Here is a 26272-nt window from a genome sequence, read left to right on the forward strand (position 1 = left end):
TTCAACAGGTTTCTCTCCTGTATGACAGAGTCTCTTAAGACTCATTAATGCAAACAGAGACTGTCCCAAAAACAATTTTTTCAAAAACAATAGAGTTGTATACATCCCCACTATATCTGCCTTAAATATTAGTAAGGATTGCGCTCTTTGTCTGAATTTCCTCCAACTCTGACATGACATTACCCCTTGTACATGTTCAACTATGGAAACTGGTCGAATAGCAATGGCAGCGACTGCAATTTTGGCTTTGGATAGACATTTGCCAAATGTAGATGTTTTCAGCTTTCGGCCCATCAGCAGAAGTAGCACATACCTCTGGCTCCAAAGGGGCCTCAACAGGCTCCTTCTCTGCTTGGGGCACTGCTTCCGATACCAATGGCGCATCCATACTCTCACCCATCTTGGGCTCAAGAGCAGGGATGTCTGCTGGAGGAAGGTCCGTCAGAGGAGGTGGCGGGGAGGCAGACGCTCCGAAATCGGAGTCTTGTCCAACAGGCACTGTGCTCAGTGGTGAGGCCAGTTGGAGACCCTGGGACAGGTTAGGCTCCGTTGTCAGTTTTGAAGGAACCACCAGCTCGGGCACCTTAGATGGAGGCGGGGGGGTTGAGGCAGCTGCTGGCATAGACACAGGTTTCCCATGATCATCTGAACAAGGTGCAATTTCAATTCGGTTTCCAAGTTAATAAAATACAAAAACATGATATAATAACATTAAGAAAACACACTTACCGGGTGGAATCACTACAGTAGCTGTAGGTGGCGTGCTTTCATCATCGGTCTGCACTGCGACCACAGTCTGAGGAAAAGAGTGGGGAACATTGTCAAATTTGGAGCAATTACAAACATTTTAACGTAATGCAAGCATATACATAGGCCTTTCGTATTGAGCTCAGCTGAATGGGTGTGGGCGTAGATGCGTTTCTTGCCCCGGACATAATCTCTTCCGTGACATCACATCCACCCTGTTTGGGGTCTGGTATTCTAATCTGTGGGACATGGTTTTTGGGAGTGAGACCAGGTTCAAGCAGGCAACCTTTCCAGCTCCTCACCTGCTGGCACTCTCTCCTGCGCTGTTGGGGCAGGGCATACTGAGGGGGTGGGGCCTGCTGCTGCAGGGCAGAGCTCAATATGATGGGCCCTGAAGACTGGTACTGGTCCTGCGTAGGGTAATACGGCACACCTGGAGGAAACAAGGCACAATCAGATAACACCTTAGGCTCCACCCCAATGTGGAGAGGGAAAGGAAGTCGTTTTTTCTCCTTCATTTACACTGGCCATTTAACATTTAACAAAATCTATGTTGAGTTAAGAGCCTCTCCTCACCGTACGCAGAGCTCCAGTCAGCATAGGTGCCGTAGTAGAAACCCATGGGCTCATTGGCTACAGGGAACTGCTGGGGCGGGGCATACTGAGGGGGTGGGGCCTGCTGCTGCAGGGCAGAGCTCAGTATGATGGGTGTAGTTGGCCCTGAAGAAAGGTACTGGGCCTGCGTAGGGTAATAATACGGCTCACCTGGAGAAAACAAGGCACAATCAGATAAAACCTTAGGCTCCACCCCATTTTTTTTCTCCTTCATTTACACTGGCCATTTAACATTTAACAAAATCTATGTTGAGTTAAGAGCCTCTCCTCACCGTACGCAGAGCTCCAGTCAAGATAGGTGCCATAGTAGAAACCCGTGGGCTCATTGGCTACAGGGAACTGCTGGGGCAGGGCATACTGAGGGGGTGGGGCCTGCTGCTGCAGGGCAGAGCTCAATATGATGGGTGTAGTTGGCCCTGAAGAAAGGTACTGGGCCTGCGTAGGGTAATAATACGGCTCACCTGGAGAAAACAAGGCACAATCAGATAACACCTTAGGCTCCACCCCATTTTTTTTCTCTTTCATTTACACTGGCCATTTAACATTTAACAAAATCTATGTTGAGTTAAGAGCCTCTCCTCACCGTATGCAGAGCTCCAGTCAGGATAGACCACAGGGAACTGCTGGGCCAAGGACACGTACTGAGGGTAGTACTACGACACACACACACTAATCATTTCAGCTTGGAAAGGTAACAAGGTGTTTTTAAATTCACGTTGAACACTATCATTAGCATTACCTGTCCAGCTGGAAGGAAGTAGGCAGCGTCCTCGGAGATGGGGAACTGCAGCTGCTGTTGAGAGTTCATCATCTGCGAGTTCTGGTTTATTACTGAAATGTTTTAAAGTCAGAGGTTTTGCACTTAAATCAATTAACAGTGACCACGCTAAAATATGAATGACAGCACATTAATATGAACATATGGCACTAAACCACAAAATTGAAGAAATATACTCTCCATGTTACACTACAGAGAATTTGTTGAGTTAAAATAATGAGCCATCTTTTGCGCCCGAGCAGTCTCAAAACCCTGTAGACAGCTCCTCGTGAAAACATTGGTGTCCCGCATCACAGAAGCGCACATACACACAACTGTGCTGTGTGCACGCTTTTGACTGCAGATGTCACACTGGCTTTGATTTTATCGTCGTGGATTACCTCGTCTAATATTACAAACATGCAGTCTCTGACAGTTTCAGAATCAGTGAAGGGTCATTTTTTCTTTGCTAAATTTCATGACACTCGCAGTGAGGCGGCTGTGGCCTCTCTTGTGCTGTAAATGTCTTTAGTAATGTGGAACAGCTCCTGTTATAAGAAGCTAGCAGGCTCTGCACCTTAGTTGCCCTCTCCTCTGTCCCTTCAGGCAATGCTGTCCCAAAAGCTTGGTGTTTCTCAACATGGTGCCTCCAATTGTTATATTCTTTTAACACTGACAGGCTTTCATTGTAAATCAAGCATACCGGCTTAGAGTTCAATCTTTGAGGTAAACTAGACTTGCATTTCCTGAAGGAAATACTATAGGGCTTGAAAAGGTGTGCCCCCTCTGCTCCATCTGCCCCTCTGCTCCATCACCCCCTCTGCTCCATCTGCCCCTCTGCTCTATCTGCCCCATTTGCCCCTCTCCCTCATCTGCCCCTCTGTTCCATTTGCCCCATTTGACCCTCTGCTCCATCGGCCCCCTCTACTCCATCTGCCCCATCAGCCCCTCTGCTCCATCTGCCCCATTTGCCCCTCTCCCTCATCTGCCCCTCTGCTCTATCTGCCCCATCTGCCCCTCTGCTCTGTCTGCCCCATTTGCCCCTCTCCCTCATCTGCCCCTCTGCTCTATCTGCCCCATTTGCCCATCTACCTCATCTGCCCCTTTGCCCCATCTGCCCCTCTGCTCCATCTGCCCCTCTTCTCCATCTGCCCCATCTGCCCCTCTGTTCCATCTGCCCCTCTGCTCTAGCTGCCCCTCTGCTCCATCTGGCCCATCTGCCCCTCTGCTCCATCTGCCCCATCTGCATGTATGTATGTGTGTGTGTCTGTGTGGCGTATATGTGTGTGACTGTGTGTAGTGGGTATGAGAGATGCATGTGTGTGCGCGTGCGTGTGTAGGGGAGGGGGAGAGACATTCAAAAATAACTGACACTCTGTCTCTGCCACTCTGAGTGGAGAAGCCTTGTTTTATGTGATTTGCACCCTCCGATCAAACGGTCGTAGTTCGGGACCCATTTAACCTATCGCTTCACCGAAGAGATTGTGTGAGAGAGGACCCCTTGCTGATGATTTTGATATATATTGGTGTGGTTTGACCCAAAAATGACTGATTTATGACAAGTTAAAAACACACAAAAATCTCAACAAAGCTGATTCTGATTCTGATATATTTATATGGGGGCCAATGGGGCAGTTTTCTGTGTCTAGTGCCAAACAAATGCTCATAACTCTAAAACTAATTCATCAAATGATTAGATATCTCGGCGTGCCAGAAAGGACAAGTTTCTCTCCCATTTAAAATTTAAATGGAGCGTCTAGGTCAAGGTGTAAGGATTTTACAGCAGTTTATCCAAGAACGTTTTGATCATTTTTTATGCCAGCTCACACTCTAACTGGCAGTGATGATTTGAAATTCTGAACATTCCACCATTCATTTTAATAGGGCCATTTTTCATTTTAAACTCAATTCTATTAAAATCTATAACTCTAATCGACTCCAAAAACGGATAGCACACCACACAGAGCCGAGACCTTCGAAACGCAGTTCGAACGGAGTCTGTACGTTAAGCGGTTCGGGCCGCATTCATTGCAGAAATTTGGAGAAAAGGAATAACAATATAGGGCTTTTCAAGCCCTATAATTAAAGTCAAAGGAACGTCAGAAATCCTTAGCGCTAAAAGTCCAAAAGACATACATACCTCTGCAGCAATCTGCGTAGCTGAAGTCTATATGCTGTCGTAAATAAATCTTGTAACTATGTCCAAGACCGCGTACTGCTCTCCTCTGTCTGTATACCGCAAATGACTCTCAGCACGAGTTTATATACAGTTGCCGCTTTGTGACATCATGCTAATAAAACAAGGGGTGCTATGGTAACGGATATAAAACAAGGGGGCTGTTTTATCAACCAATCATATTTCGAATTAGAATGGTGGGGGCTTGTCCAATGGTCTCAGGGTATTCTCACTGGCAGTGTTGTCAACTTAGCGACTTTGTCGCTATATTTAGCAATTTTTCAGACCCTCTAGAGACTTTTTGTAGTAAAAAGCGACTAGCGACAAATCTAGCGACTTTTGGAGACTCTGAACACACACGCTCTTCAGTTGCTGTCCTCTGGGGCGGGTGCTGCCGTGAGCCCCGCCCCACAACACTCAGTGCAGTCTCCACGTCCACACTGCAAATGAACTGCGCATGCCCAAAGCTGCCGCTGACGCCCCGCCCCGTATTTACAGAGCGGGATGTAAATATAAATGCTTTAGTCTTCAGTGAGACACGAAAAGAAATCACTGCATTTAACTCACCCAGTCTCAGCCATTCTTCACCTCATTCAATCCTGCTAACTGCTACTCTTATACTAACATTTAACAACACAGCAAAAAATCGTTGTAATTTACGTAAAAATTATTTATACAAAACATTAAAGCCATGTTCTTTTGAGAAGTGACTGCCTATTTCAAAGGCAACAGATGTTGTTCATTTGTAGTTCTAACATATTTAGGGTGTTTTTTTACTCATTTTCTCTCCCAACGTTATTCCTTTACAACTTCAAAAACATGTATTATGCAAATTAAGTGGTGACGTCATTTAGCGACTTCTAGCGACTTTAAGGACAACCAATAGCTACTTTCCTTACTGAGGAGTTGGCAACACTGCTCGCTGGTCCTCGTGCGTCGTGGTTGGTGTCTCGTGAGCTTTTAGCTCGTGTGCTAGCTAGTTAGCAGCTGCTAGCCAGCACTAGCGTGAGGTTTTACAAGCGGAAAGCATGGAATCGCAGGATAACAACCATTTTCAAGACGGCCATTCAACGAAAAAGTGGATATTATGAGAAAAGGCTGACCAACACCTCATCTTCAGATTGTAACACAAGGCGGTAAAGGGTACGTTAATGACAACAGTGTTGTGGACGCATTTTTAATACTATGCTCATGTTTTCATTTGGCTGTGTCTAGTGGAGGCCATGGCCAGTAAGTACGCTTCACCAAGATGTGTGTGTGTGTGTGTGTGTGTGTGTGTGTGTGTGTGTGTGTGTGTGTGTGTGTGTGTGTGTGTGTGTGTGTGAAAATAAGTTTAAACTGAATGCATTGTGAGATAGATAACCAGTGTAACGTAGCAGACATAATAAAGTGAGCAGACCAGTTTGTTTTGGTTTGCCAAACAAAGTTTTGAGTTTCAGGAGAAAGAGAGTTATCAAGATATAATAACTTAATATAATCAAGATTGGACATGATTAAGCATGAACCAGAGCGTCAGTGTGGTGGTGGCTGGCTATGAGCCCAAGTCTAGCAATATAGCAGGGGTAGAAGAAGATCGTGGCACCATGAAGTCTGGAAATTATGAACTTAGGACCAGTGACTAGAACCACAGTTTTGTAAGGATAGTCAGGTAATTAATGCTCATCTACATTTTAAGATCTCGAATATAGGAGAGCATAGCAAGGGGTGCTAGGGTAGTGGTCATCAGCATAACAGTGGATGTGAAGACCATATTCATGACTAATTTGACCAAGGTGTAACATATAGATAATTACATGGAAATGGCCAAGAACTGATCCCTGGGGTGCTCCTTGATTAACATTAACATTGTGAGATTTATGAACAGGAAGTGAACATGACATGTGCAGTGTTTCTAATGACTAAGAATAAACAAAACTCTTGAGGAAAAGGAGGAATTTAATGAATAAGGTGCACAAAAAAACCCGTGACATGATCCGAATTAAGGAAACAATAACCAGCAGTACTGGTACAAAGACAAGCTATATATAGATGAACATATGGCCCTCAGGTGCTGGGGATTATAATGGTCCCCACCCACCTGAGGCACAAACACAATGCAACAGCAACAGAACAACATAAACTACTGCCGCTGTGGACGGAGGCAGCAGGCAGGGGGCCCCCGTATCATGACAGTACAATCAGTGTCAGCATGGATTAATGTCTCTAAGTAAAACCATTGCTAGACATATAGGACTGGTCAAAGTGAGGGGTCCACTGAATTCTGACAAGAAATCTGAAGAAGTTTCCAACTGAAGATTTCTTACTGTTCCCCAAAACAATCAGCCTCAGTGCCACTAAAAAATGTAGAGTTGTACAGCTTAACTTCTGAGTGTGTGTATGTGGGTGTTAGTGTTTGGTTGTGTTTATGTAGAAGTGACATTTAGTATGTGGTGTGTATGTGTGTGTTGTAGTGCATGGGGGGAGTTGTTCTCCTTCTCTCTGCAGGTTATCTAGCTGCAACACAGGAAGGCTGTGAGTTACTGACTTACTGTTTTTTCATACATGCATACACACAATCTCTCTCTGTCTTTCTCTCTCTCTCTCTCTCTCTCTCTCTCACTCACTCACACACACAAAGACACACAATGTTTCACTCAATTTTCTCTCAGTCTTAGTAGTTCAAAGTATCTTTATTAGTATGAAATGAATACAAGTGTCAAAGCACCATAAAAATGTTAAGAGCATGAGAGATAACTAAAGTAAAGGATAACTAAAGTAACGGATTTGGCAAATATGCAAAAGTATATGTATACATATGCTTTATATATGTGCTTATAAATACACACTTTAAAATAGTGTGTGTCTCTTTCACATACACACAAATAATTGCTATTACCCTTTTTCTATCTCTGAAACACCCATATTATCAGTGTATTTATCAGAACACATACACATTAATCACTTACACACACTCCCTTCTTTCTCACTCTCTATTTATACACACACATGCACACACACATCGCAGCATCCCTCTCTAATAAACACACACACACAGCATATGTGTTTGGGGTGATTAGACTGGTGCAGCTTCATTTCTGAGAGTGTGTATTCTGAAATGTGAAAGACCTTATGTGTGAGATGCATTTGTTATGTGCAGCTGTAGGTGTGTTTTATCTCCTTCTGTCTGCAGGCCGTCTGACTGCAATATTTCAGAGGATGGCTGCGCTGCTCTGTCTTCAGCTCTGAAGTCAAACCCTTCATCACACTTGAGAGAGCTGAATCTGACCCACAATAAACTATTCGACTCAGGAGTGAAGCAGCTCTCTGCTTTACTGAAGGATCTACACTGTAAACTGGAGAAACTAGAGTGAGTTACTGACACACACAAACATACACACACAGACTGTGGGTAGACGAGCGTAGGAGGCAGACACAATTACTGAGAGAAGTTGGGTTTATTAGCAACTGTGGGAGAAACCCAAACTGGGTTTAGACACACAAGGTGGTCAGGGCATGAAGAAACAGAGGGACTGAACAGGTGCAGGGACTGAACGGAATCAAAATACTAACACACAGGGAAAACCGAGTAACTGCCTTAACAAGACTAGAGTGGGGCACAAGTAATGAAGCACAATCAGGGATACAATAGACCAGGAATACAGACTGGGATTAGTAACAACAACAAATACAGACCAGGAATAGTAACAACAACAAATACAGACCGGGAATAGTAACAAAAACGAGTACACACTAGGAATAGTAACAAGTTATTTCAAGGCTAGAACCATGGGGTAAGAAGAGTTACAAACAGGGATATAAGTACAATGAGGAACTAAACAAGATACAGGTTGTAAAAGTTTTGTTTCTCAGTAGAAAGCCCTTTTCTTGTGTTCAGCAAATGAGCGGAGGGTCATGGAGGAACACCACTATAAATCCTTAATAGATAGTAACATGCTGCAGAGAAGTGTGTGGCTGAGAGCTCTCGGAACAAATGAGGAACAAACTACTCTTAAAGAAGAGAGGTTTATTCACACAGGCCAGCTGTACCCAAATGTTCAAAAATGAGAGGGCGCTCCCCTCATTCATACATACACAGACCAGCCCTGTGCATGCAAGCAACAGGGTGGGCTCAAGAAGGCTAGTCTAACAAAGTTGATATATTCTACCATATATGGAAGCAAATGCATTGTTCTTGATAAGCCTGTGTGGAGGGGAAACATGATTCATACGTGTGCATCAAGCGCAGCACCTTGAGGAGAAATGCTGAGCCAGTTCTTGGTACACACACTCAGAACGCACAGGAGGAGGGAAAAGGTGTGAAAGGGGGGGGGGGTGTGAAGCGAGGGGAGAGAGGTGTGAAAAGGGTGTCAGGGGTCACAGATGGCGCATTTCCACTAGGGCCTGCTTGAAGCGGTACAGTTCGATACGGATCGATTCGCAACGGAACGGTACGGTCGCGTTGCGTTTCCATTGCAATGGTGGACCACCACAATGTGGGTGGAGTCGCTGTTGGCGCGCGGGTTGTAGTGTCGTGACATCATTTGTATGCGACCGGTCACCGGTCGATGCCCCTTAACACATACCATTATTGTATCTTATTTATCTTTATCTTCATTATTGTATGTGGTTACTCTAATTATTGGTAATAATTTGGTATTACTCAAACAGGCTGAACACACCCTGCATAAAAAGCATCAGTCATACAATCAAATGAAATCAAAATTTATTATGAAATATAGATATTTAAAGTACAAAATATGTAAATAATATAGTTATAGTTAAAAAAGTGCAAAAAGCAAATTACCAAAAAATAACGTATAGCTTTATATGAAATAAATATTTATTGTACTACAAGCAACATTTTGTGTGCTTTTACTGGCGTCTGTCTCGCATGGTGTTCACAAGTTCGCCAAGCACCCCGAGGAAAGCCCAGTTGAAGGAAACATTTTCTGCCAACTCCGCTCTCCTCAGCTCGGCTTCTTGTTCCCGGGCCTCGCTACAATCACGGCTCGACAATCAATGCTCGTGCATCCGCACATCCTGTGCCTGCATCTCCAGAAGATGTGCGCCGATATCCAAGTCCGTCTGGGTCCTTTTTCGCTTGCCTTGACAAAAAAGAGGGTAATGGGAGTTGATTAGTAAAACTGAAATGCACTCGGTACTCATGCTACTCCGGTGCTTCACATGTTTTTTGTGTTCCTCACCTGTATTGGGCCGCCGGACAGGCGTTTGAGATCCAGCCGGTATAGAGACCGTTGGTTCCGTGTATGACACGGATGATGCGGGGGAGGCGGGAGGTTCCAAAGAGGCGCTCGCCTCGTCAGTGGAAGGGGAATCTTGAACGTAAAAAAGAAACAAATATTAAACACAAGCATTCCCGTGAAAGCAACAACAATATATCGTAACTGCACAAAATGTGTAGCACGTCATCGCTGCTCATGCTTTGTTTATGGCTACAGCTAACTAGCAACTAGCAAGGCTCCACGCTGTGGCTAAGAGCTAGCTATTGTACAGTAGTGACTGTGGTGGTAACATTAACTACAAACACAGCTCTAAATTCCTGCGTTTACAATAGATGCGTTCATATTACGTTCATATTACATCTTTTACGAGCCTAGTAAAACTGTGAAATCACAATACACTCACCATTCTCCGTGGCCTCCAGCACCGACATTGCCGTGTCCAGCACGTTTTCTCTTCCGTTACTGGCTGGCCGGTGACCGTATATGGCATCCATTTGCTGGAACCATTTCCAGTCTTTGCGGTTTGCTCCGCTGCGTCCGTTATGGTCCTTCACCGCCCGGTAATCGCTTTTGGGTTTTAAAAATGGCTGAGGAGTCGATAGCGGAGGAGTCACTCTCCTGTGACGCAACCTGTGACGACACTCCCTGGCCAATCAGTGTCATGCTGTTCCTCCACGTCACAGAACTGTACCGCTTTGGAACGGTTAGAACCTCGAGCGAGTAGGTACAAAAAAAGTACCTGAAGGTACCGGCAAACTGGTACCTGGTACTAATGCAAACACTCACAAACCGTCGCGAATCGAACCGTACCGCGCCAAGCAGGCCCTAGTGGAAATGCGCCAAGAGAGCATTAGGGGACATAATGTTCAGAGTTACAGCAGACAGAGGAAGATAAAATATTCCTTCAATCCCCTCTTTTGTGATTAAAATGCAATAAGATCACAACACTTTTATTCATTCATCAAATACAAAGACAAAGCCGGTCCCCTCTTAAGGTTCAACGTTCTGCTACGGTTTCAGGAGCAGATGCTGCATGTCATGAGGGCGAGCTTTTGTCAGGGCATCGGCCATAGCCCACATCCGATTCATCAACACATGTTGTCACAAAGCACATTTACAAATCAGATCCCTGATGATCAAGCTAGGGGTGACAGTGTCAAGGAAAATCAACTTAGGTGGGGATTAAGAAGAAACCATGAGAAGAACAAGACTCAAAAATTCATCCTCCATTGTCTGGCCCAGCAGGTTGTACCAGTGCCAGTGATTAGCATGTGGCTCTGGCAGGCGTATCTATTGCAGCACAACTAAAAGGAGGGACCTGGAGGTGACAACAGTCATGAGGGCTCACTGAGCTTCTGCATTCAACTCAAATCTTCATCACAATCTACACTGAACACGTGACGTGGCCGTATAACAGCATCAACATCTCAGATTACCAGAGGACTATACGAATGGATGGCCACGTTGTACACCTTCATTTGCAGTAAATTAACTGAAGGATTGATTAAATAGGTGATTCCTAAGCCTCAGATTAAAGATTGGAAATTGGAAACTGAATCTGGAAAACTCTTCCATAACATCAGTTTTTCTCCAGCCCTTTTGATCTCTCACATTTTTACTGTATTAGTCACACACACACAGTCACACACACACACACACACACACACACACACACACATACATACATACACAAATTAATACTGTATTAATCAGATGCACAGACACACACATTATTACTTTATTAGCCAGATACACAGACACACATTACTGTATTAGTACATTATTACTGTATCATTACAGTATTACTGTATCATTATTACTGTATCACACAGAAGCTCTCTTTATATAAACAGAATCTCTCTATATAAATAACATTTGTTGTGGGAGTTGAGTTAATAGTGTTGGAGCTTTATTCCAAGTAAGTTTGTGTGTGTGTCGGAGAGACATTTTGTGTGCATGCATGCATAGGTGTGTGTGTGTGTGTGTGAGTGTGTGTGTGTGTGTGTGTGTGTGTGTGTTTTGTGTGTTGAGCTGTAAGTGTGAGTCTTCTTTCTTTCAGATTGTATAACTGCAGTATTACACAGGAAGGTTGTGCTGCTCTAGCTTCAGCTCTGAGGTCAAATCCCTCATCATACCTGAGAGAGATGAATCTGAACCACAACAAACCAGGAGACTCAGGAGTTATGCAGCTGTCTGCTCTACTGGAAGATCCATTATGTAAACTGGAGAAACTAGAGTGAGATACTGACACACACACACACACACACACACACACACACACGCACACGCACACACACACACACACTCATTATTAGTGCCACAGTCTTTTCTCCATCTCTTTGTTGTTCTCTCACACTTTTGATCTTTCTATAACACTCATTATCACCATATTTGTCAAACACACAGTGCTCTCTCTCTCTTACTTGCTCAATCTCTCTCTCCCTCTCTCTCTCTTTACACACATACACATATAACTGCATCTTTCTCCCAGAATATTCCATATATGTAAAATATTCTCCACATATTCCATGTGTTGTGGGCATGGAGTTAATAGTGGTAAGCATGTCAAGTAAGCATGTATCTGTTGGTGAGATATTTTGTGTGCATTCATGCATATGTGTTTGTGTGTTGAGCTGTAAGTGTGAGGAGTTTATCTCCTTCTCTCTGCAGTCTAAGTAGCTGACGTATTCCAGAGGAAGGCCGTGCTGCTCTAACTTCAGCTCTAAGGTCAAGTCCCTCGTCACACCTTAGAGGGCTTAATCTGGATTACAATAAACCAGGAGACTCGGGAGTAAAGCAGTTCTTTGCTCTATTGGAGGATCCATATTTTAAACTGGAGAAACTAAAGTGAGTTACTGACGTACTAGCTTTTTATGCACACACATGTCTATGCAGACACACACACACACACACACACACACACACACACACACACACACACACACACACACATACACACACATATTTACAGTCTATATCTGTCTTTTTCTCTCACGCACAGTATAGCATTTTCTATTATATATTTCTCTCAAAATCTTTCACTATCTCTGTAACTGTAACTCTGTATCTTTGTCACATCGACATCCTGCGTCACACATACACTTACTCTCATACAAACATTAAAACTCTTTCTCTGTCCCTTTTGAATTCTCTTTCTATCACACACACTCATGCGCACACACACACAGAAAATAAAGTAGTTTGGGGTGGTTTGTAAAGATTTATGTACATGTCATTCTGATTAGCAGAAGGACTTTGAATAGTGCGATTCAGTATGTAATCATGTACTTTTGTATGTGTGTTTATTGCATACCTGTCAAGTGTCCCGTTTTGGCCGGGACAGTCCCGTATTTTACCATTCTGTCCCGGCGTAATCCCGTATTTTTATTTTCCCGTATTTGTCCCGTATTTTCATTTTTCATTTTTATTTTTTTTAAAGCATTCATGTGCCGCTCCAAACAGAATTCTGTCACTAGCCTTGTGAGAACTGGCTCCCAGACTTCTGCAGGTGGCAGTTCTCGCAAGGTTAGTGAAAGAATTCTGTTTGGAGCGGCACATGAATGCTTAAAAAAAATAAAAATTGAAAACTCGCGGGTTTAGTGTCGACAGTGGGAGCAAACCTGGAACAACAAATCAGAGACGGATTTAACGAGAGAAGGCAGTCCTGCCAAAAAAGCTAAGCATACGTGTAAGTATTTTGACGAATGGGACAGGGAATTTACTTTCCTAAAGAGGAGCATGAAGGGGCATAGCTACTCATTCGGTAAGATTTGTAGCTGTGATTTTAGTGTCTCTCATGGGGGAAGGAACGATGTCCGTCAGCATGAACAATCTGCCAAGCACAAACGCGGGCTAAAGGCACAGAAATATGCCCAGGAGATGTCCCCATTTGTAGCTAGAAATACCACTAAAAATTTTTTATTTTTTTATTCATTTGTAGTTCAAAACATATTTGGGGTGTTTTTTCTTCAGTTTTTGCCACTCCAAAGATGTTTTTGTCTCTCCAACAGCCTCAATTGCAGCTATATGCAAATAACTGATTATGCAAATTAGATGATGACGTCATATACGGGAAATGTACCGTATTTTTTTATACAAAACTTGACAGGTATGGTTTATTGTAACCTGCATCAGAGCAATGTGCAGAGACGGAAAGCACTATGTTATCTGTCATTCCTCTGCTGACCCATCAGCTGTTTCTGTGTACAACTGATGCGTCAGTTTTTTCTATCACACACACACATGTGTGGAGAATAAAATAACATAAAAATGATCAATGTAAATAATAATAATAATAATAATAATGATGCATTTTATTTAATAGCGCCTTTCTAGCACCCAAGTACACCGTACAATAAAATACAATCGTGAAATTAGACAGAGGAAATAAACATTAAAGATAAAACTAAATTAAATAAAATATTCCAAACAAGACAGAGAAAGTTTTTATAAAGAAAATGCAAGATGGTGCGCAGATGGTAGTGAGTTCCAGATTCAAAATCAAAATTATTATCCCATGGAGGTCTGGATTTGGAATCATACTCAAAATACAAGTGGAAAATCTAATGACAGGCTGATCAAACATTTTAATTGAAATTCCTAAAGACAAGTTCAAATGAGGTTCAGTAGCAAAAACAACACTGGAGGAATCTTTGTCACTAATATCAGGAAGTTCTCCAAAGACAGGTACTGGAATTTCATCACAATGAGCTACAGGACGACGTGTGGATTGAAGATCAGGATACTTGAGGCTGCTCCGGAACTTTCTGTTGATCCCAGTCACATCAATTGCACAGAAGTAGCAGTGAGTGCTGTGGTTTGTTGGCTCCCTCCAAACCATGGGAGTTCCAACGAAAGTTGTTGAGCATGGGGGGGGGGGGGGGGGGTGAACGTAACACTACTCTTTAAAATTAATTCTCCCGTCTCTCCCGGATCCGGACCGCTGTCTGCCAGTTGAGTACAAAGAGGCTCAACTGATGAGGCTCAGGGATTGCGTGTCATGCAGCGCCGTGCACAGGGTCCTAGTGCCTGTAGAATTAATGGCCCGATGAAGGTCATTTAAAAACCAGGACATTTCCTCACTTAAAAAAAAAAACCCGGGAAGCCGGACGAGAAATACGGACATGTCCCGGTAAATACGGATGTTTGGTCACCCTAGCTGTACTTACAATTTCTTCTCTCTCATCACACTCACATTGACTAAAGTGGAGAGCTTTTGTACATAGTCCCTCCCTAACTGTCTGTCTTAGTCTTGTGTATATTTATATGTTGTTTATAATATTTCCAAAATGAGCACTTAATTTATTCTGTGTGTGTTTGTGCAATCTTTATGTGGAGAGTTTTCCCTGTGCCTCGCCACAAGTCTTTCAGTGCACTAATGTCCTGTACCTGCTGTGCAAATGACAAATAAACAAAATGTTTTTGATAATAAATGAATAATTGTAATTGCATGTACATTTTAGGCCACACTATACCTGGTAATGATATGGACTGTTTGAAGGGCTCTGCTAAAGCATTTGCTTTGGATGTGTCTTCATCCATGGATCCATGGAGACCACTAGTATTCAGGGGATGAGGCCCTCTAGTGGCCAGAAGGGTGCATGCCGGCCGCTTCCCTCACAACATCCCTGAAGCAAGCAGAGGCAGTACAGCTTGTTTACTGTGCACAAGGCACGCAGGACTGGAGGTGCAGAAGGTAGACATTAACATTACCTTCTTTCCTTATTATCATTCATTAAAAACTGATTTAATTACCTAAGTTGCCCAGAGTTCAAGAGGTATAAGTGTATATTCTAAACTTTGCAGCAGTACACGGGCATTAAATAATGTTAAGACCTGGGAATACCTAGAGCATAATTAGGGGCAGGCATTTTATAAATAAAAGTGATGATGATCCACGTGTGCTTTGCTCATGGGATAATGAGACACACAGCAGTGGTTCCAGCTCTATTCGTTGCTGCAGAACAATGTTTACAGAGTCCCTTGGCCACACTGATTGGGAGCTTGGTCTCTCAAATGGATCCCTTGACTAAGATGTGGTACTGTTTTTTGTTGTTGTTTATTTTTTACTAAGAATAAATGTAACAAAAACACTTTATTATTTATTGCTTTAATTATCTACCCTGTTCTTGAGGTCATTGAAGATCTGTCCAAAATACTGCAGGTTGTTATTAATATGCAGCATCTTGCCACTCATCCGGTTCACGATTTCCAGGGCTCGGGTCCAAAAGGCCCCTCTATTTTCTTCCAGCAGGAAAGGTTTGTCTGGGTAGCTGATCTCATGACAGTCAAAGGAGAAAGACACGTACAAACCGGTGAGCAGCACGGCCTGCAGCTCCTCCTTGGTGGCCACCTCAGCTGAAACGATGTCACGACACAGCATGTAGAGGAAGACCACGGTGCCTGGAGTGAAGAAGCCTTGCTGTTGCCATCCTGTCAGTGTCAAGGAGCGGTCCACACTGCGAACACACTGCAAGGGCTCATGGGCAGAGAGGTCCTTCAGCAGACAGGAACGTCGGCACAGGAACTCACCCAGGCAGGTGAGCAGCTCGCTGGTGGAGGACTTCACAAGAAAACTACTAGGCTTGTCTGCACTGATCTTGCGTCAGAATGGTACATCTGGAGAACAAGGAGACCTTGGCCCGATGACGAAGAGGAAGGGTGATGGTTACCTCACCTCATCACCTCACCTCATGTGGGTCACCAATGAGACCTAACATGCTTATCTCATGTCACTGAAGTATGATGTAATAGTAAGCTAATAGTAAAACTGAAGTATGATGAGTAATCGTCAACTGTTGGGAAAGATTCAGTCTGCTGAAAAATACGCCCAATATGAGGTGGACTGAAAAGTATCAGCCATAGGCTTAGTGTAAAATTTTTTATATGACTAATTTTGTGCCAATACAAATAATATTTTTAAATTTTGTATTTATTTTTTAGGCTACCATTTTTATTTTGTAAGGACAAACATTGAAAAGAAGAACACAAACACTTTGACTTGATGAGAAAGAGCCACACATGATTTATCACAGCACAGAATGTCATGGAAATGTATAATTGTGTTTTGCACATTTTAAATGTAAAAGAGTTCAAATAGCCTTTAAGGGCAGTGTTTTTTTCCTGCAGTGTATGTTAAGGGCCAGTAAAGCATTTTCATATAAATATCAACTATATGCCCACGCTGAGGTGTCCTCTTTTTCACCATCTCTGATCCGGTCACCCTAAGTGAACACTTCAGGAACCAGGAGAACAGATTCACAACACACAAGTATCAGGAAAGAGTTCTAAAGTTTAATGATAATATGTGTAGTTGAATACAGAACAAAATAGATGGGTCTTAAGACAATTTGGTAAGAATAATAAACCATATGTGTGATTGGTGTTCTCCTTATCAGGAGAGGAGGTACAGTAGACTGGATGTAGGGGAATGGAAAAGTCCAGGGAGAGAGATTCTAAGTGAGGTGCAGACACACAGATAAGGGAATGAACAACATGTCAGTGTGTTCTGATTAAGGATTTGCTGGGTGTACGTATGTCTGAAAAACATCTGGCACAGGAACATCTGTCCAGCGCAGTGGAGTTGGGGTGAAGCAGGGGGACCATAACAGCTGGAACAGTTTGAGACTCAGTAGCAGCATGATGTCAGGAGTAGGTTTACCTCATCAAGAGGAGAGACAAGATCATTAGACATGCCTTAGTACAGAGAAGTATAAATTAATGGACTATAGTGTGCAAGGCTCCAGCAAATCTAGCTATGGCAGCACAGCTAAAAGGGTGGAGCTAGAAAATAGCACAGGCATGAAACAAGCAATTAGACAATAGCATTCACCCAATTTTAAATGATAGTTTTCTGTCTTTTTGTCAGACGACTATAGGCTATCTTGCTCTGAAAATGACAATATTTTCTTTATTTAAAATTAGGGGTGGCCATAGATTATTTTTTTAAATCTAGATTAATCTCACTGAAATCTTGAAACTAATCTTAATTAATCTAGATTAAAATGGCTCATTCGGAATATGCGTGCTACCCAAGTAATGATTAAAAGTCCGTTTTTGAGATAAGGGTTCTTTATACAGAGGATCTCCTGTTTTCAAAATGCATCAATGACTGCTTGAGAAAGCTGTTCTACTTTGATACTTGAAGAAAAAAACATGCTCAATAAAATGTAGGCTACTCGTGTTCAATGGTTTATTCAGTTAAACATGAAAATAGTACGGTATGCCTACATACTTTAAGAGGGCATATTCAGTCAAACATGAATTTGTAAGGTTAACTTAAATTTAATTTGAACTTAACAGGCAGCCAATGTAGGGAGGCCAACACTGGAGAAATATGCTCCCTTTTCTTAGTTCCAGTCAGGAGCCTAGCTGCTGCATTTTGAACAAGCTGAAGGCGTGACAGAGCTGATTGGTTGATACCCAAATACAGAGAATTACAGTAATCAAGCCATGATGTAATAAAAGCATGAACAACTGTTTCCATATCTTTAAAAGTTAAAATAGATTTGAGCTTAGAGATTTTCCTTAGCTGATAAAAACTGGTACTATCTGTTTATCAAATGTAAGTGTGGAATCAAAGAGAACGCTGAGATTCCTTACGTAGCTCTGAGTATTTATTAATAAAGGCTCCAGATGTTTAGCATTTGGTGTAACACTGTCTGGATAAAAAAATAATAATAATAGCCTCTGTTTGGCCATCATTCCATTTTTAAAAATTATTGGACAGCCAAATTCTTATGTCCTGCAGGCAATGTCGATGGGCCGCGTCTTGCAGAGTATCTGCACATTGTTGACCTACAAATTTAATGACTTAAGACCTCCAAGAATAAAAATTAAGACCATTACCATGGCAAAAACATGAATTTTCAAGCTGGGCCCCTCCAAAGCTTTCAGGTAGTCCATGTTAATGTGAGACCTGCTTTGCCTTGCAAATTATTAGCACAATGTCTGATAAACACAGCCTCAAATCATCAAATCATTTGTGCACGATTGCAGTATTTACTTTTGAATGGTCATTTTTGAGAACCTTGCCTCAAATATGGCAATATTTCTACAAATATGTCGAAGCAAAAGGTAGGAGAATCTTTAAGGTGACATCACCAAGTTGAGGGTATTCCTGCATCAGCCCTTGGTTTTCTAAGTAAATAAATTGATTTTAAGATGGATAACAAATATCAAGACATGGCACACATGCACTTGGCAAGAGAACTAGAGTGAATGGGGCTACTGTGTGTATGTGAATGTTTTTATAGAAGAACAGTCACGGGTTCAAAATACTACTGTTTTAATTGGTATTTGAATTGAATTTGAAATGAAACTGTGGCTGATTTAGCCGTGTTATACTAGTCCAACCATGCTTCTTTTTTACTGTGTGGTTAGACTGAGACTTGCGCTGTAGAAGTAGAATTGAAAATATTTTTTGTCTTTTTGGACATTAATAGCTTTTTCACTCCCCTTAGATGAAATTTAATGCCACTCTTCAAAAAAGAATGTAATTCAATACATTTAAAGACCTTGAAAATCTTTTATTTAAGCCTTTTAAAGGACCCGCCGGGACCCTGGTCTTGGTAATGATGGGCACCGAATTCCAGGCATCTTCCTGAGGTTGGGTGATGCGGCCTCCAGACGGGTGGGCCCCGTCGCGACCAACACGCCCGACTGGAGTCCTTCTTAGACAGGAGCTGCTCAGGTACCTTGATCTGCTCCCTCTGCTCCTCCAAGTTTGCCTCTTTGTGGATCTCGACGATGGTCTTGGGGCCCTGGTCACCCCTCCGGGGCACCCAGTTATTCTACCGTAGTTGGAAAGAGAGGAGCGCTTTCAAAATGCATTCAACACGGCAGCCACCTTGTCAGGATGGGCAATTAAGAAAAGCAAACCTGCAAAAGGAAAGCAGTCCAACCACCTCTGCATGACTAGCAATGAAACCTCCACACTCAAATACTGAAGCTGGTCAACGGCTGTTCTATAAACTATACTTGTACAGTAAGCATTCGAGTATAAATTAATGAAAGCAAGGAAACATTTGTAGAGACACTGAAGAAGTCCAACGGGTGGGTGTGTAACACTTACCTGTCTGAGGTCCAGGACATCTTGCAGTTTGCAGCGGATCCTCAATGAGGTCTTCCTCGCGTTTATTATTTTGCTTATGTAGCTGCAATAGTGGTCCATTTTGGGCTGATTAATAATAATAATAATAATAATAATCTTTATTTATATAGCACCTTTCATACATACATGCAACTCAAAGTGCTTTACAGTATAAATAAAAGAAACATAAAAAGAAGACAAAAAGAAAATGTTAAAGAAATTAAAGTAAAATAACATAAAATGTAAAAAAGTAAAGTAAACAATATAATAAAAAAGTAAAGTAAATAAAACTAATTAAGATAAGTAAATATAAGAAGATAAAAATAAAATATTAAAATTAAAGGTAAAAAGAAATAATTAAATAAAGTGACAAATTATAAAATAATAGACTAGAATTTCTTAACTAAAAGCAGATCTAAACAGGAAAGTTTTGAGACTGTTCTTGAAACTATTCAGGGATGAAATGCATCTGAGCTCTTCAGGAAGAGAATTCCAGAGCTTTGGGCTAAAAAGTGGCTAAAAGCACCCTCGCCAATCTTTAATCGGCATCTAGGAATCACCAGTAGATTACTGTTTGAAGACCTCAGAGACCTGACTGGAACATATCTAACCATCATTTCACTGAGGTAAAGAGGGGCAAGACCATGAAGACATTTAAAAACCATGACTAGAACCTTAAAATCTATCCTAAAGCTGACAGGTAACCAGTGCAGTGAGTGGAGTGCAGGTGTAATATGATCTCTCTTTCTCCTGCGGGTCAGAACCCTTGCAGCCGCATTCTGAACTCGCTGTAGGTGCGAAATAGAGCTCTTTGGAAGAGCAGATAGAACAGCGTTACAATAATCTAGCCTTGATGTGATAAACGCATGGACAAGTTTTTCACTGTCAGCAGGAGTGAGCATATCCCGGACCTTAGCAATGTTTCGAAGGTGAAAATAAGCTGTCTTGCATGTAGTCATGATGTGTGATTTGAAGCTGAGCTCATTATCAAAGGTGACGCCCAGGTTCTTAACACATTGTCTGGCATTCAGATTCATTTTATTTAAATAGGTCTGGACATCATTCCTTTGTGAATCACTGCCAAGAACAAGAACCTCTGTCTTCTGTTTATTTAATTGCAGAAAATTGTCAGACATCCATGTCTGTATATTATCTATGCAGTCAAACAGTGAGCAAATTGATTTTAGGGCCTTAGGTTCTAGAGAAATGTAAAGTTGAGTGTCATCTGCATATTGATGATAACTAATACCATGTTTATTAATGATATGTGGTAGCAGAAGCATATATAGGTTGAATAGTAACGGCCCAAGAATTGATCCTTGGGGGACGCCACAAGTTATTTTTTGACGTGTGGAGGAAGAGGTACCTAATGCTACATAGTAATCACGCCCAGTTAGGTATGATCTAAACCAGTCTAAGACTAAGCCACTAAGGCCTACCCAACTCTGTAGTCGATCAAGAAGAATTTCATGATCAACTGTGTCAAAAGCGGCGCTTAAATCCAGCAGAAAAAGGACTGAGAGTTTGCCTGCATCCTTATTCAATCTCAAGTCATTTACTACCTTAACTAGGGCTGTTTCAGTGCTGTGGAGAGCTCTGAAACCAGATTGAAAAGTGTCATTTATTTGATTTACTTTTACATAATCATTCAACTGGATTGACACAACTTTTTCAATGATTTTGCTAAGAAAGGAAAGGTTAGATATAGGTCGATAATTATTGAGAATTGTGGGATCAAGATTTCTGTTCTTTAATAGTGGTTTAACCATTGCTGTTTTAAAAAAGTTAGGGAATTCACCCAATTGCAGAGACTGATTAACAATCGTTAGAACTTCATTTGCTAATGAGCTCAGAACCTGCTTGAAAAAGCATGTAGGTAAAGGGTCCAGTTCACAAGTAGAGGATTTTAGTGATGAAATCACATCAAGTAGTGTTACCATGTCAACTTCTTGGAAATAAGACATATTAAAGTTAGGCTGAGTAACTGATATAAGGTTTGATAGTCTATTAGTGCTTGTTGCTATGTTCTGCCTTATACTAGTGATCTTGTCCCTAAAAAATATTGCAAACTCATCACATTTTTCAACTGAAACAGTCTCAGGGAAGACACAGGAGGTGGGGTTTACTAGCTGATCAATACTTCTGAACAGGACAGCCGAGTTATTATTTGATGAATTGATTAAGGTAGAGAAATAGTTTTCCCTTGTTGATTTCACTTCACTGTTGTAATTGTGCAATGTTGTTTTATAAATATCAAAATGTACTTGCAATTTTGACCTTCGCCAACGTCTCTCAGCCTGCCTACATTCTTGCCTAAATTTTACAATAGAAGGAGTGTTTCTCCAGGGCATCCTAATTTTACCAGAGATAATTTTAGTTACCTTTGGTGCCACAGCATCAATACAGTTCTTAACTCTCTGTGTGAATGTTTCAACTAGCTCATTCCCATTTTCTGAGAGGGGAGGGAGGGACTGTATCATGTCTGTGAAGGCCACGGCACTGCCAGCACTGAGATAACGCTTGGTTATTGTACGCTTTTCACTGAGTGTTCTAGTAGATAATGACATATTGAAAAATACGCCAAAATGGTCAGAAATTGCAACATCAATAATTTCAGTATTATTAACCTCTATGCTTTTAGAAATGATCAAATCTAAAATGTGGCCATGCTTATGAGTTGGGCCTGATACATGCTGTATGAGATCAAAAGAGTTAAGCATCCTCATGAACTCTGAAGTGATTGGATTTGTGGATATATCCATGTGAATATTAAAATCCCCAGCAATTAAAACATAATCAAAATCAATTAAAATCCTTGAAAGCATTTCTTCAAAATCTTCAAGAAAGTCTGCATGTAGTCTGGGAGGATGATAGATAACAATCAAAAGAACTGAATAAGTACTGTTGAGTTGTACTGCCAGATATTCAAACATAGGATGTTCCCCTAATGAGATCTGCTTACAGCGGAATGCTTTATGGTAAAAACATGCAACACCACCACCTCTCTTATTTACTCTAGAGACATTAAAATAGTTAAAGTCAGGAGGCGAAGCTTCATTTAGCACTATTGCTCCATTGCTATCAAGCCAAGTCTCTGTTAGAAAAAGAAAGTCCAGACAATAATCTTCAATTAATTTAGCTATTAAGTAGACTCCAAGATGGCGCCTGTGTCTGTGGCTTGCCGTCTGGCTCTCCAAATTTTGGTTGTTTTCCTGTTGTTTTTGTCGCTAATTGTGCCTAGTGCCAACTCTCTGCTGGTTTATGACCGCCAAACTCTCCTAAGTATTCGTAACTTATGCGAATATTTGGAAGGGGTCAGTGAAGATAAGCAGAAAACTTTCTACTCTTCGCCTCCGTTAAACATACCGGCTTACCTGCGCCGCTTGCCTATTCCATCTAAACGCAGAAGGCGCAGATGTCGTGGGAGACGCAGCGGCAGGTTGATAAAACTAAAAGCCAAGTTGGCTTGCTCTTCTGTCGCTGGATTTACTGGGTCGGCTTGTTGCCGATTTACTTCTTGGCGCTTCCTGGATCCGATCGCCTCATCCGTGGTCCCGCTGGTTGGCTCGCTTGAGGTGCGGCGGACGGGTCTCTACTTTCCCTACCTCTGCGGGCGCGGGGTGAATCTGCACAACCTGCGGCCCCTCGCCCGGGTCCAACATACGGCTGACGCCTCGATTCCGGTCAAGATGGCCCTGGTAAATGCTAGATCTCTAGCCAACAAAACATTTATCCTGAAGGATTTCTTCATCTCCCACGGTTTGGACTTCATGTGTATTACTGAGACATGGATGACTGTCGGTGAGTCCTGCGCTTTTTCGGATCTTCTGCCACTCGACTGCACTTACTTGAACTCGCCGAGGACGTCAGGACGTGGTGGAGGCACCGCGACTGTTTATAAGGAACGATTTAAGTGTAAACAGGTCAAACTGTCGACTTCTTATTCCAGCTTTGAGATAAGCTTATTCGAACTTTGTTCCACCCTCCCGGTTCTGTGTGCTGTCGTATACAGACCACCGAGGTACAACAAAAAATTTATCGGTGACTTTGCTGATTTCCTGGCAGGAATAATGCCGAACTATGATCGGGTTTTAATTGTTGGTGATTTTAACATTCATGTTTGTTGTCCACTGAAACCGTTGGCCAGAGATTTTTTACATCTCATTGACTCTTTTAGCTTTGTTCAATCAGTATCTGCCCCAACACAGAAACAGGGGCACACTCTTGATTTTGTTTTAACACATGGTTTAACTCTCTCTAACTTAGAGGTCTACGATGCTACTTTCTCTGATCATATGCCCATTGTTTTTGACATGCCGTTAATCTGTCATTTGGAAAAACCTCGTATTCCTACGCGGCGCTGTCGTGTTTTTAACGCATCCACTGCCGCTCAGTTCTCCGCGGCTTTTACCGATGCGATCAGCCCTCCTGAGGCCTTTAGCACTAACTTAGATGTGGAGGTGCTCATCTCACGGTTCACGTCTACCTGTCAGACGGTCTTAGATATTGTGGCTCCGCTAAAAATGAGACTCTCGAAACCTCAACCTGAGCCCTGGATGAATGACGACACGCGCGCCGCTAGGCGCGAGTGCAGGAGAGCTGAGCGAAAATGGAAGAAGGACAAATTGCAGGTGTCTTTCCAATTGCTTTGCGATAGTTGGCGTTCTTATCAGAAAACTGTAAAAACTGCTAAAACCAAACACTTTTCAGATATTATTGATTCAAACCCGAATAATCCCAGTGTTCTTTTTAAAATGGTAAATTCAGCGTTAAATGGACCACAATCTGCTCGCCTGGAGGGCTCGATTGAAGTATGTGAGACCTTTAAGAGCTTTTTTATTAATAAGGTTGCTGATATCAGGGCCCACATTAGTTCTTCTTATTATGACTCTGATATCTCTGTTACATGCTCTGCCGTCTTTGACCGGTTTGAGCCTGTTAGTTTGTCTTTTTTAAAAGATATCATTGACCATATGAAGCCTGCTGGGTCCCCTGATGACCCCATTCCACCTCGCCTTCTTAAAGAGGTCCTGCCCACTCTAGCACCATTTGTGCTGAACATCATTAATGGATGCTTAGTTAGTGGTACAGTGCCTGCCTGCTTTAAGAGCGCAGTAGTGACCCCTCTTATCAAAAAACCTGGATTAGACTTATTAAATCCTTGTAATTTTAGGCCAATCTCAAAACTTCCTTTTATTTCTAAAGTCTTAGAGAAAATTGTCTACTCCCAGTTGAATTCATTTTTACTTAAATACAACACTATGGAGGTGTTCCAGTCTGGGTTTAAATCCCACCATAGTACCGAGTCCGCTCTGCTGAGGGTTTTTAATGATGTTCTTTTATCCACTGATTCCGGTCACTGTGTTGCTCTGGTGCTGTTGGACCTAACAGCAGCCTTTGATACAGTGGACCATCAGATCCTCGTGTCTCGCTTGGAAAATTGGGTGGGTATTAAGGGTGTTGTGTTAGATTGGTTTAGATCATATTTATCAGAGAGAAGTTTTTGTGTCCGCATCGGAGCTGCTGAGTCTGGAGTAGCACCGCTTACATGTGGAGTGCCCCAGGGCTCGATACTTGGTCCTCTCCTCTTCTCTCTTTATCTATTGCCATTGGGATCAATTTTTAGAAGACACGATATCGCCTTCCACTTTTATGCTGATGACTGCCAAATATATGTGTCTCTGAAGCAGGAAAATGCATATTCTGCAAACCATCTTTTAAAGTGTATTGAGGATATCAGGGTATGGCTGTCCGCAAATTTTTTGCACCTAAATGATGATAAGACTGAGGTCGTGTTGTTTGGGCCTAGTAACACCTCCAAAATTAACGTTGATCTGGGTCCTTTAAGTCAACATCTCACACTGACGGCAACTGACCTGGGTGTAAAATTGGACACTGATCTTAAACTTGATGCACATATTAAATCAGTTGTCAAGTCGAGCTTTTATCATTTAAGACAATTGGCCAAAGTGAAGCCATTTCTTTCTGTGCATCACTTTGAGATTTTAATCCATGCATTTATTACAGCTCGTTTAGACTACTGCAATGCACTTTATGTGGGAGTGGACAAGACATTACTTACCCGATTACAGTTGGTCCAAAATGCTGCTGCTCGTCTTTTAGTTGGCGTTAAAAAACGGGACCATATTACGCCGATTTTAGCCTCACTTCACTGGCTCCCAGTTCATTTTAGGATCGATTTTAAAATTCTGCTATTTTGTTTTAAATGTCTTCACGGCCTCGCCCCTCCTTATTTGTCTGACCTGCTCCACCCATACATCCCCTCACGCTCACTCAGATCTGCCGCTCTGTCATTATTGGCTGTCCCAAAAACAAAGAGGAAGCTGAGAGGTGATCGTGCCTTTTCAGTCGCCGCCCCAAAACTGTGGAACGATCTTCCCCTGTACATCAGGCAGGCCGAATCACTCTCTGCTTTTAAATCCTCTCTTAAAACACATTTATTCTCTTTGGCTTTTAACTCAGTCTGAGATGTTGGCTCTTATTTTGTTCTTATTTTGTTTTATTGTTTTAATGACTGTTCTTTGTGTGTGTGTGTCTTTGTGCTGTATGTGTATACACATGATTTGTTTTGTTTCTTGTTTTTAAATCTTGTTTTTAGTTGTGTACAGCACTTTGGCCAATAGCTTTGATTTAAAGTGCTTTAT

The 26272-nt window shown here is 42.1% G+C and overlaps 4 protein-coding genes across 5 annotated transcripts in view; 1 reads left to right on the plus strand and 3 right to left on the minus strand.

The window, feature by feature from the left end:
• The window catches only part of LOC143502059 (uncharacterized), a 28048-nt gene extending 26768 nt beyond the window's left edge, over window positions 1-1280 (minus strand). Inside the window, exons 1-3 of the mRNA XM_076995237.1 lie at window positions 1050-1280; window positions 730-796; window positions 314-615 (exon numbers count right to left, since the gene is read on the minus strand). Of these exons, the coding sequence (XP_076851352.1) occupies window positions 314-615; window positions 730-796; window positions 1050-1265 (585 nt within the window). The 5' untranslated portion in view covers window positions 1266-1280. The remainder of the gene's footprint in view (window positions 1-313; window positions 616-729; window positions 797-1049) is intronic.
• Window positions 1281-7169: 5889 nt separating this feature from the next.
• Window positions 7170-14288, plus strand: LOC143502056 (ribonuclease inhibitor-like). Of its 2 annotated transcripts, XR_013127070.1 has the most exons (4): window positions 7170-7641; window positions 11577-11753; window positions 12188-12364; window positions 14200-14288. XR_013127070.1 is itself a non-coding variant. In XM_076995235.1 (3 exons), the coding sequence occupies exons 1-3, from the start codon at window positions 7424-7426 to the stop codon at window positions 12198-12200; spliced, it is 408 nt and encodes a 135-aa protein (XP_076851350.1). In that variant the 5' UTR covers window positions 7170-7423; the 3' UTR covers window positions 12201-12397. The 2 variants fall into 2 exon arrangements, 1 of the variants encoding a protein (XP_076851350.1); XM_076995235.1 differs by lacking the exon at window positions 14200-14288 and having other exon boundaries at window positions 12188-12397.
• Window positions 14289-15626: 1338 nt separating this feature from the next.
• LOC143502060 (cyclin-dependent kinase 5 activator 1-like) lies at window positions 15627-23269 on the minus strand. The gene is made up of 2 exons (XM_076995238.1): window positions 23213-23269; window positions 15627-16115 (listed from the first exon to the last, which is right to left on the minus strand). The coding sequence occupies exons 1-2, from the start codon at window positions 23267-23269 to the stop codon at window positions 15627-15629; spliced, it is 546 nt and encodes a 181-aa protein (XP_076851353.1).
• A 525-nt stretch (window positions 23270-23794) lies between these two features.
• The window catches only part of LOC143502061 (eukaryotic translation initiation factor 4 gamma 1-like), a 53926-nt gene continuing 51448 nt past the window's right edge, over window positions 23795-26272 (minus strand). Inside the window, exon 7 of the mRNA XM_076995239.1 lies at window positions 23795-23801. Coding sequence (XP_076851354.1) covers window positions 23795-23801 — 7 coding nt within the window. The remainder of the gene's footprint in view (window positions 23802-26272) is intronic.

This window comes from Brachyhypopomus gauderio, unplaced genomic scaffold, assembly GCF_052324685.1.
Source record: "Brachyhypopomus gauderio isolate BG-103 unplaced genomic scaffold, BGAUD_0.2 sc187, whole genome shotgun sequence".
Classification (NCBI taxonomy): Eukaryota; Metazoa; Chordata; class Actinopteri; order Gymnotiformes; family Hypopomidae; genus Brachyhypopomus; species Brachyhypopomus gauderio.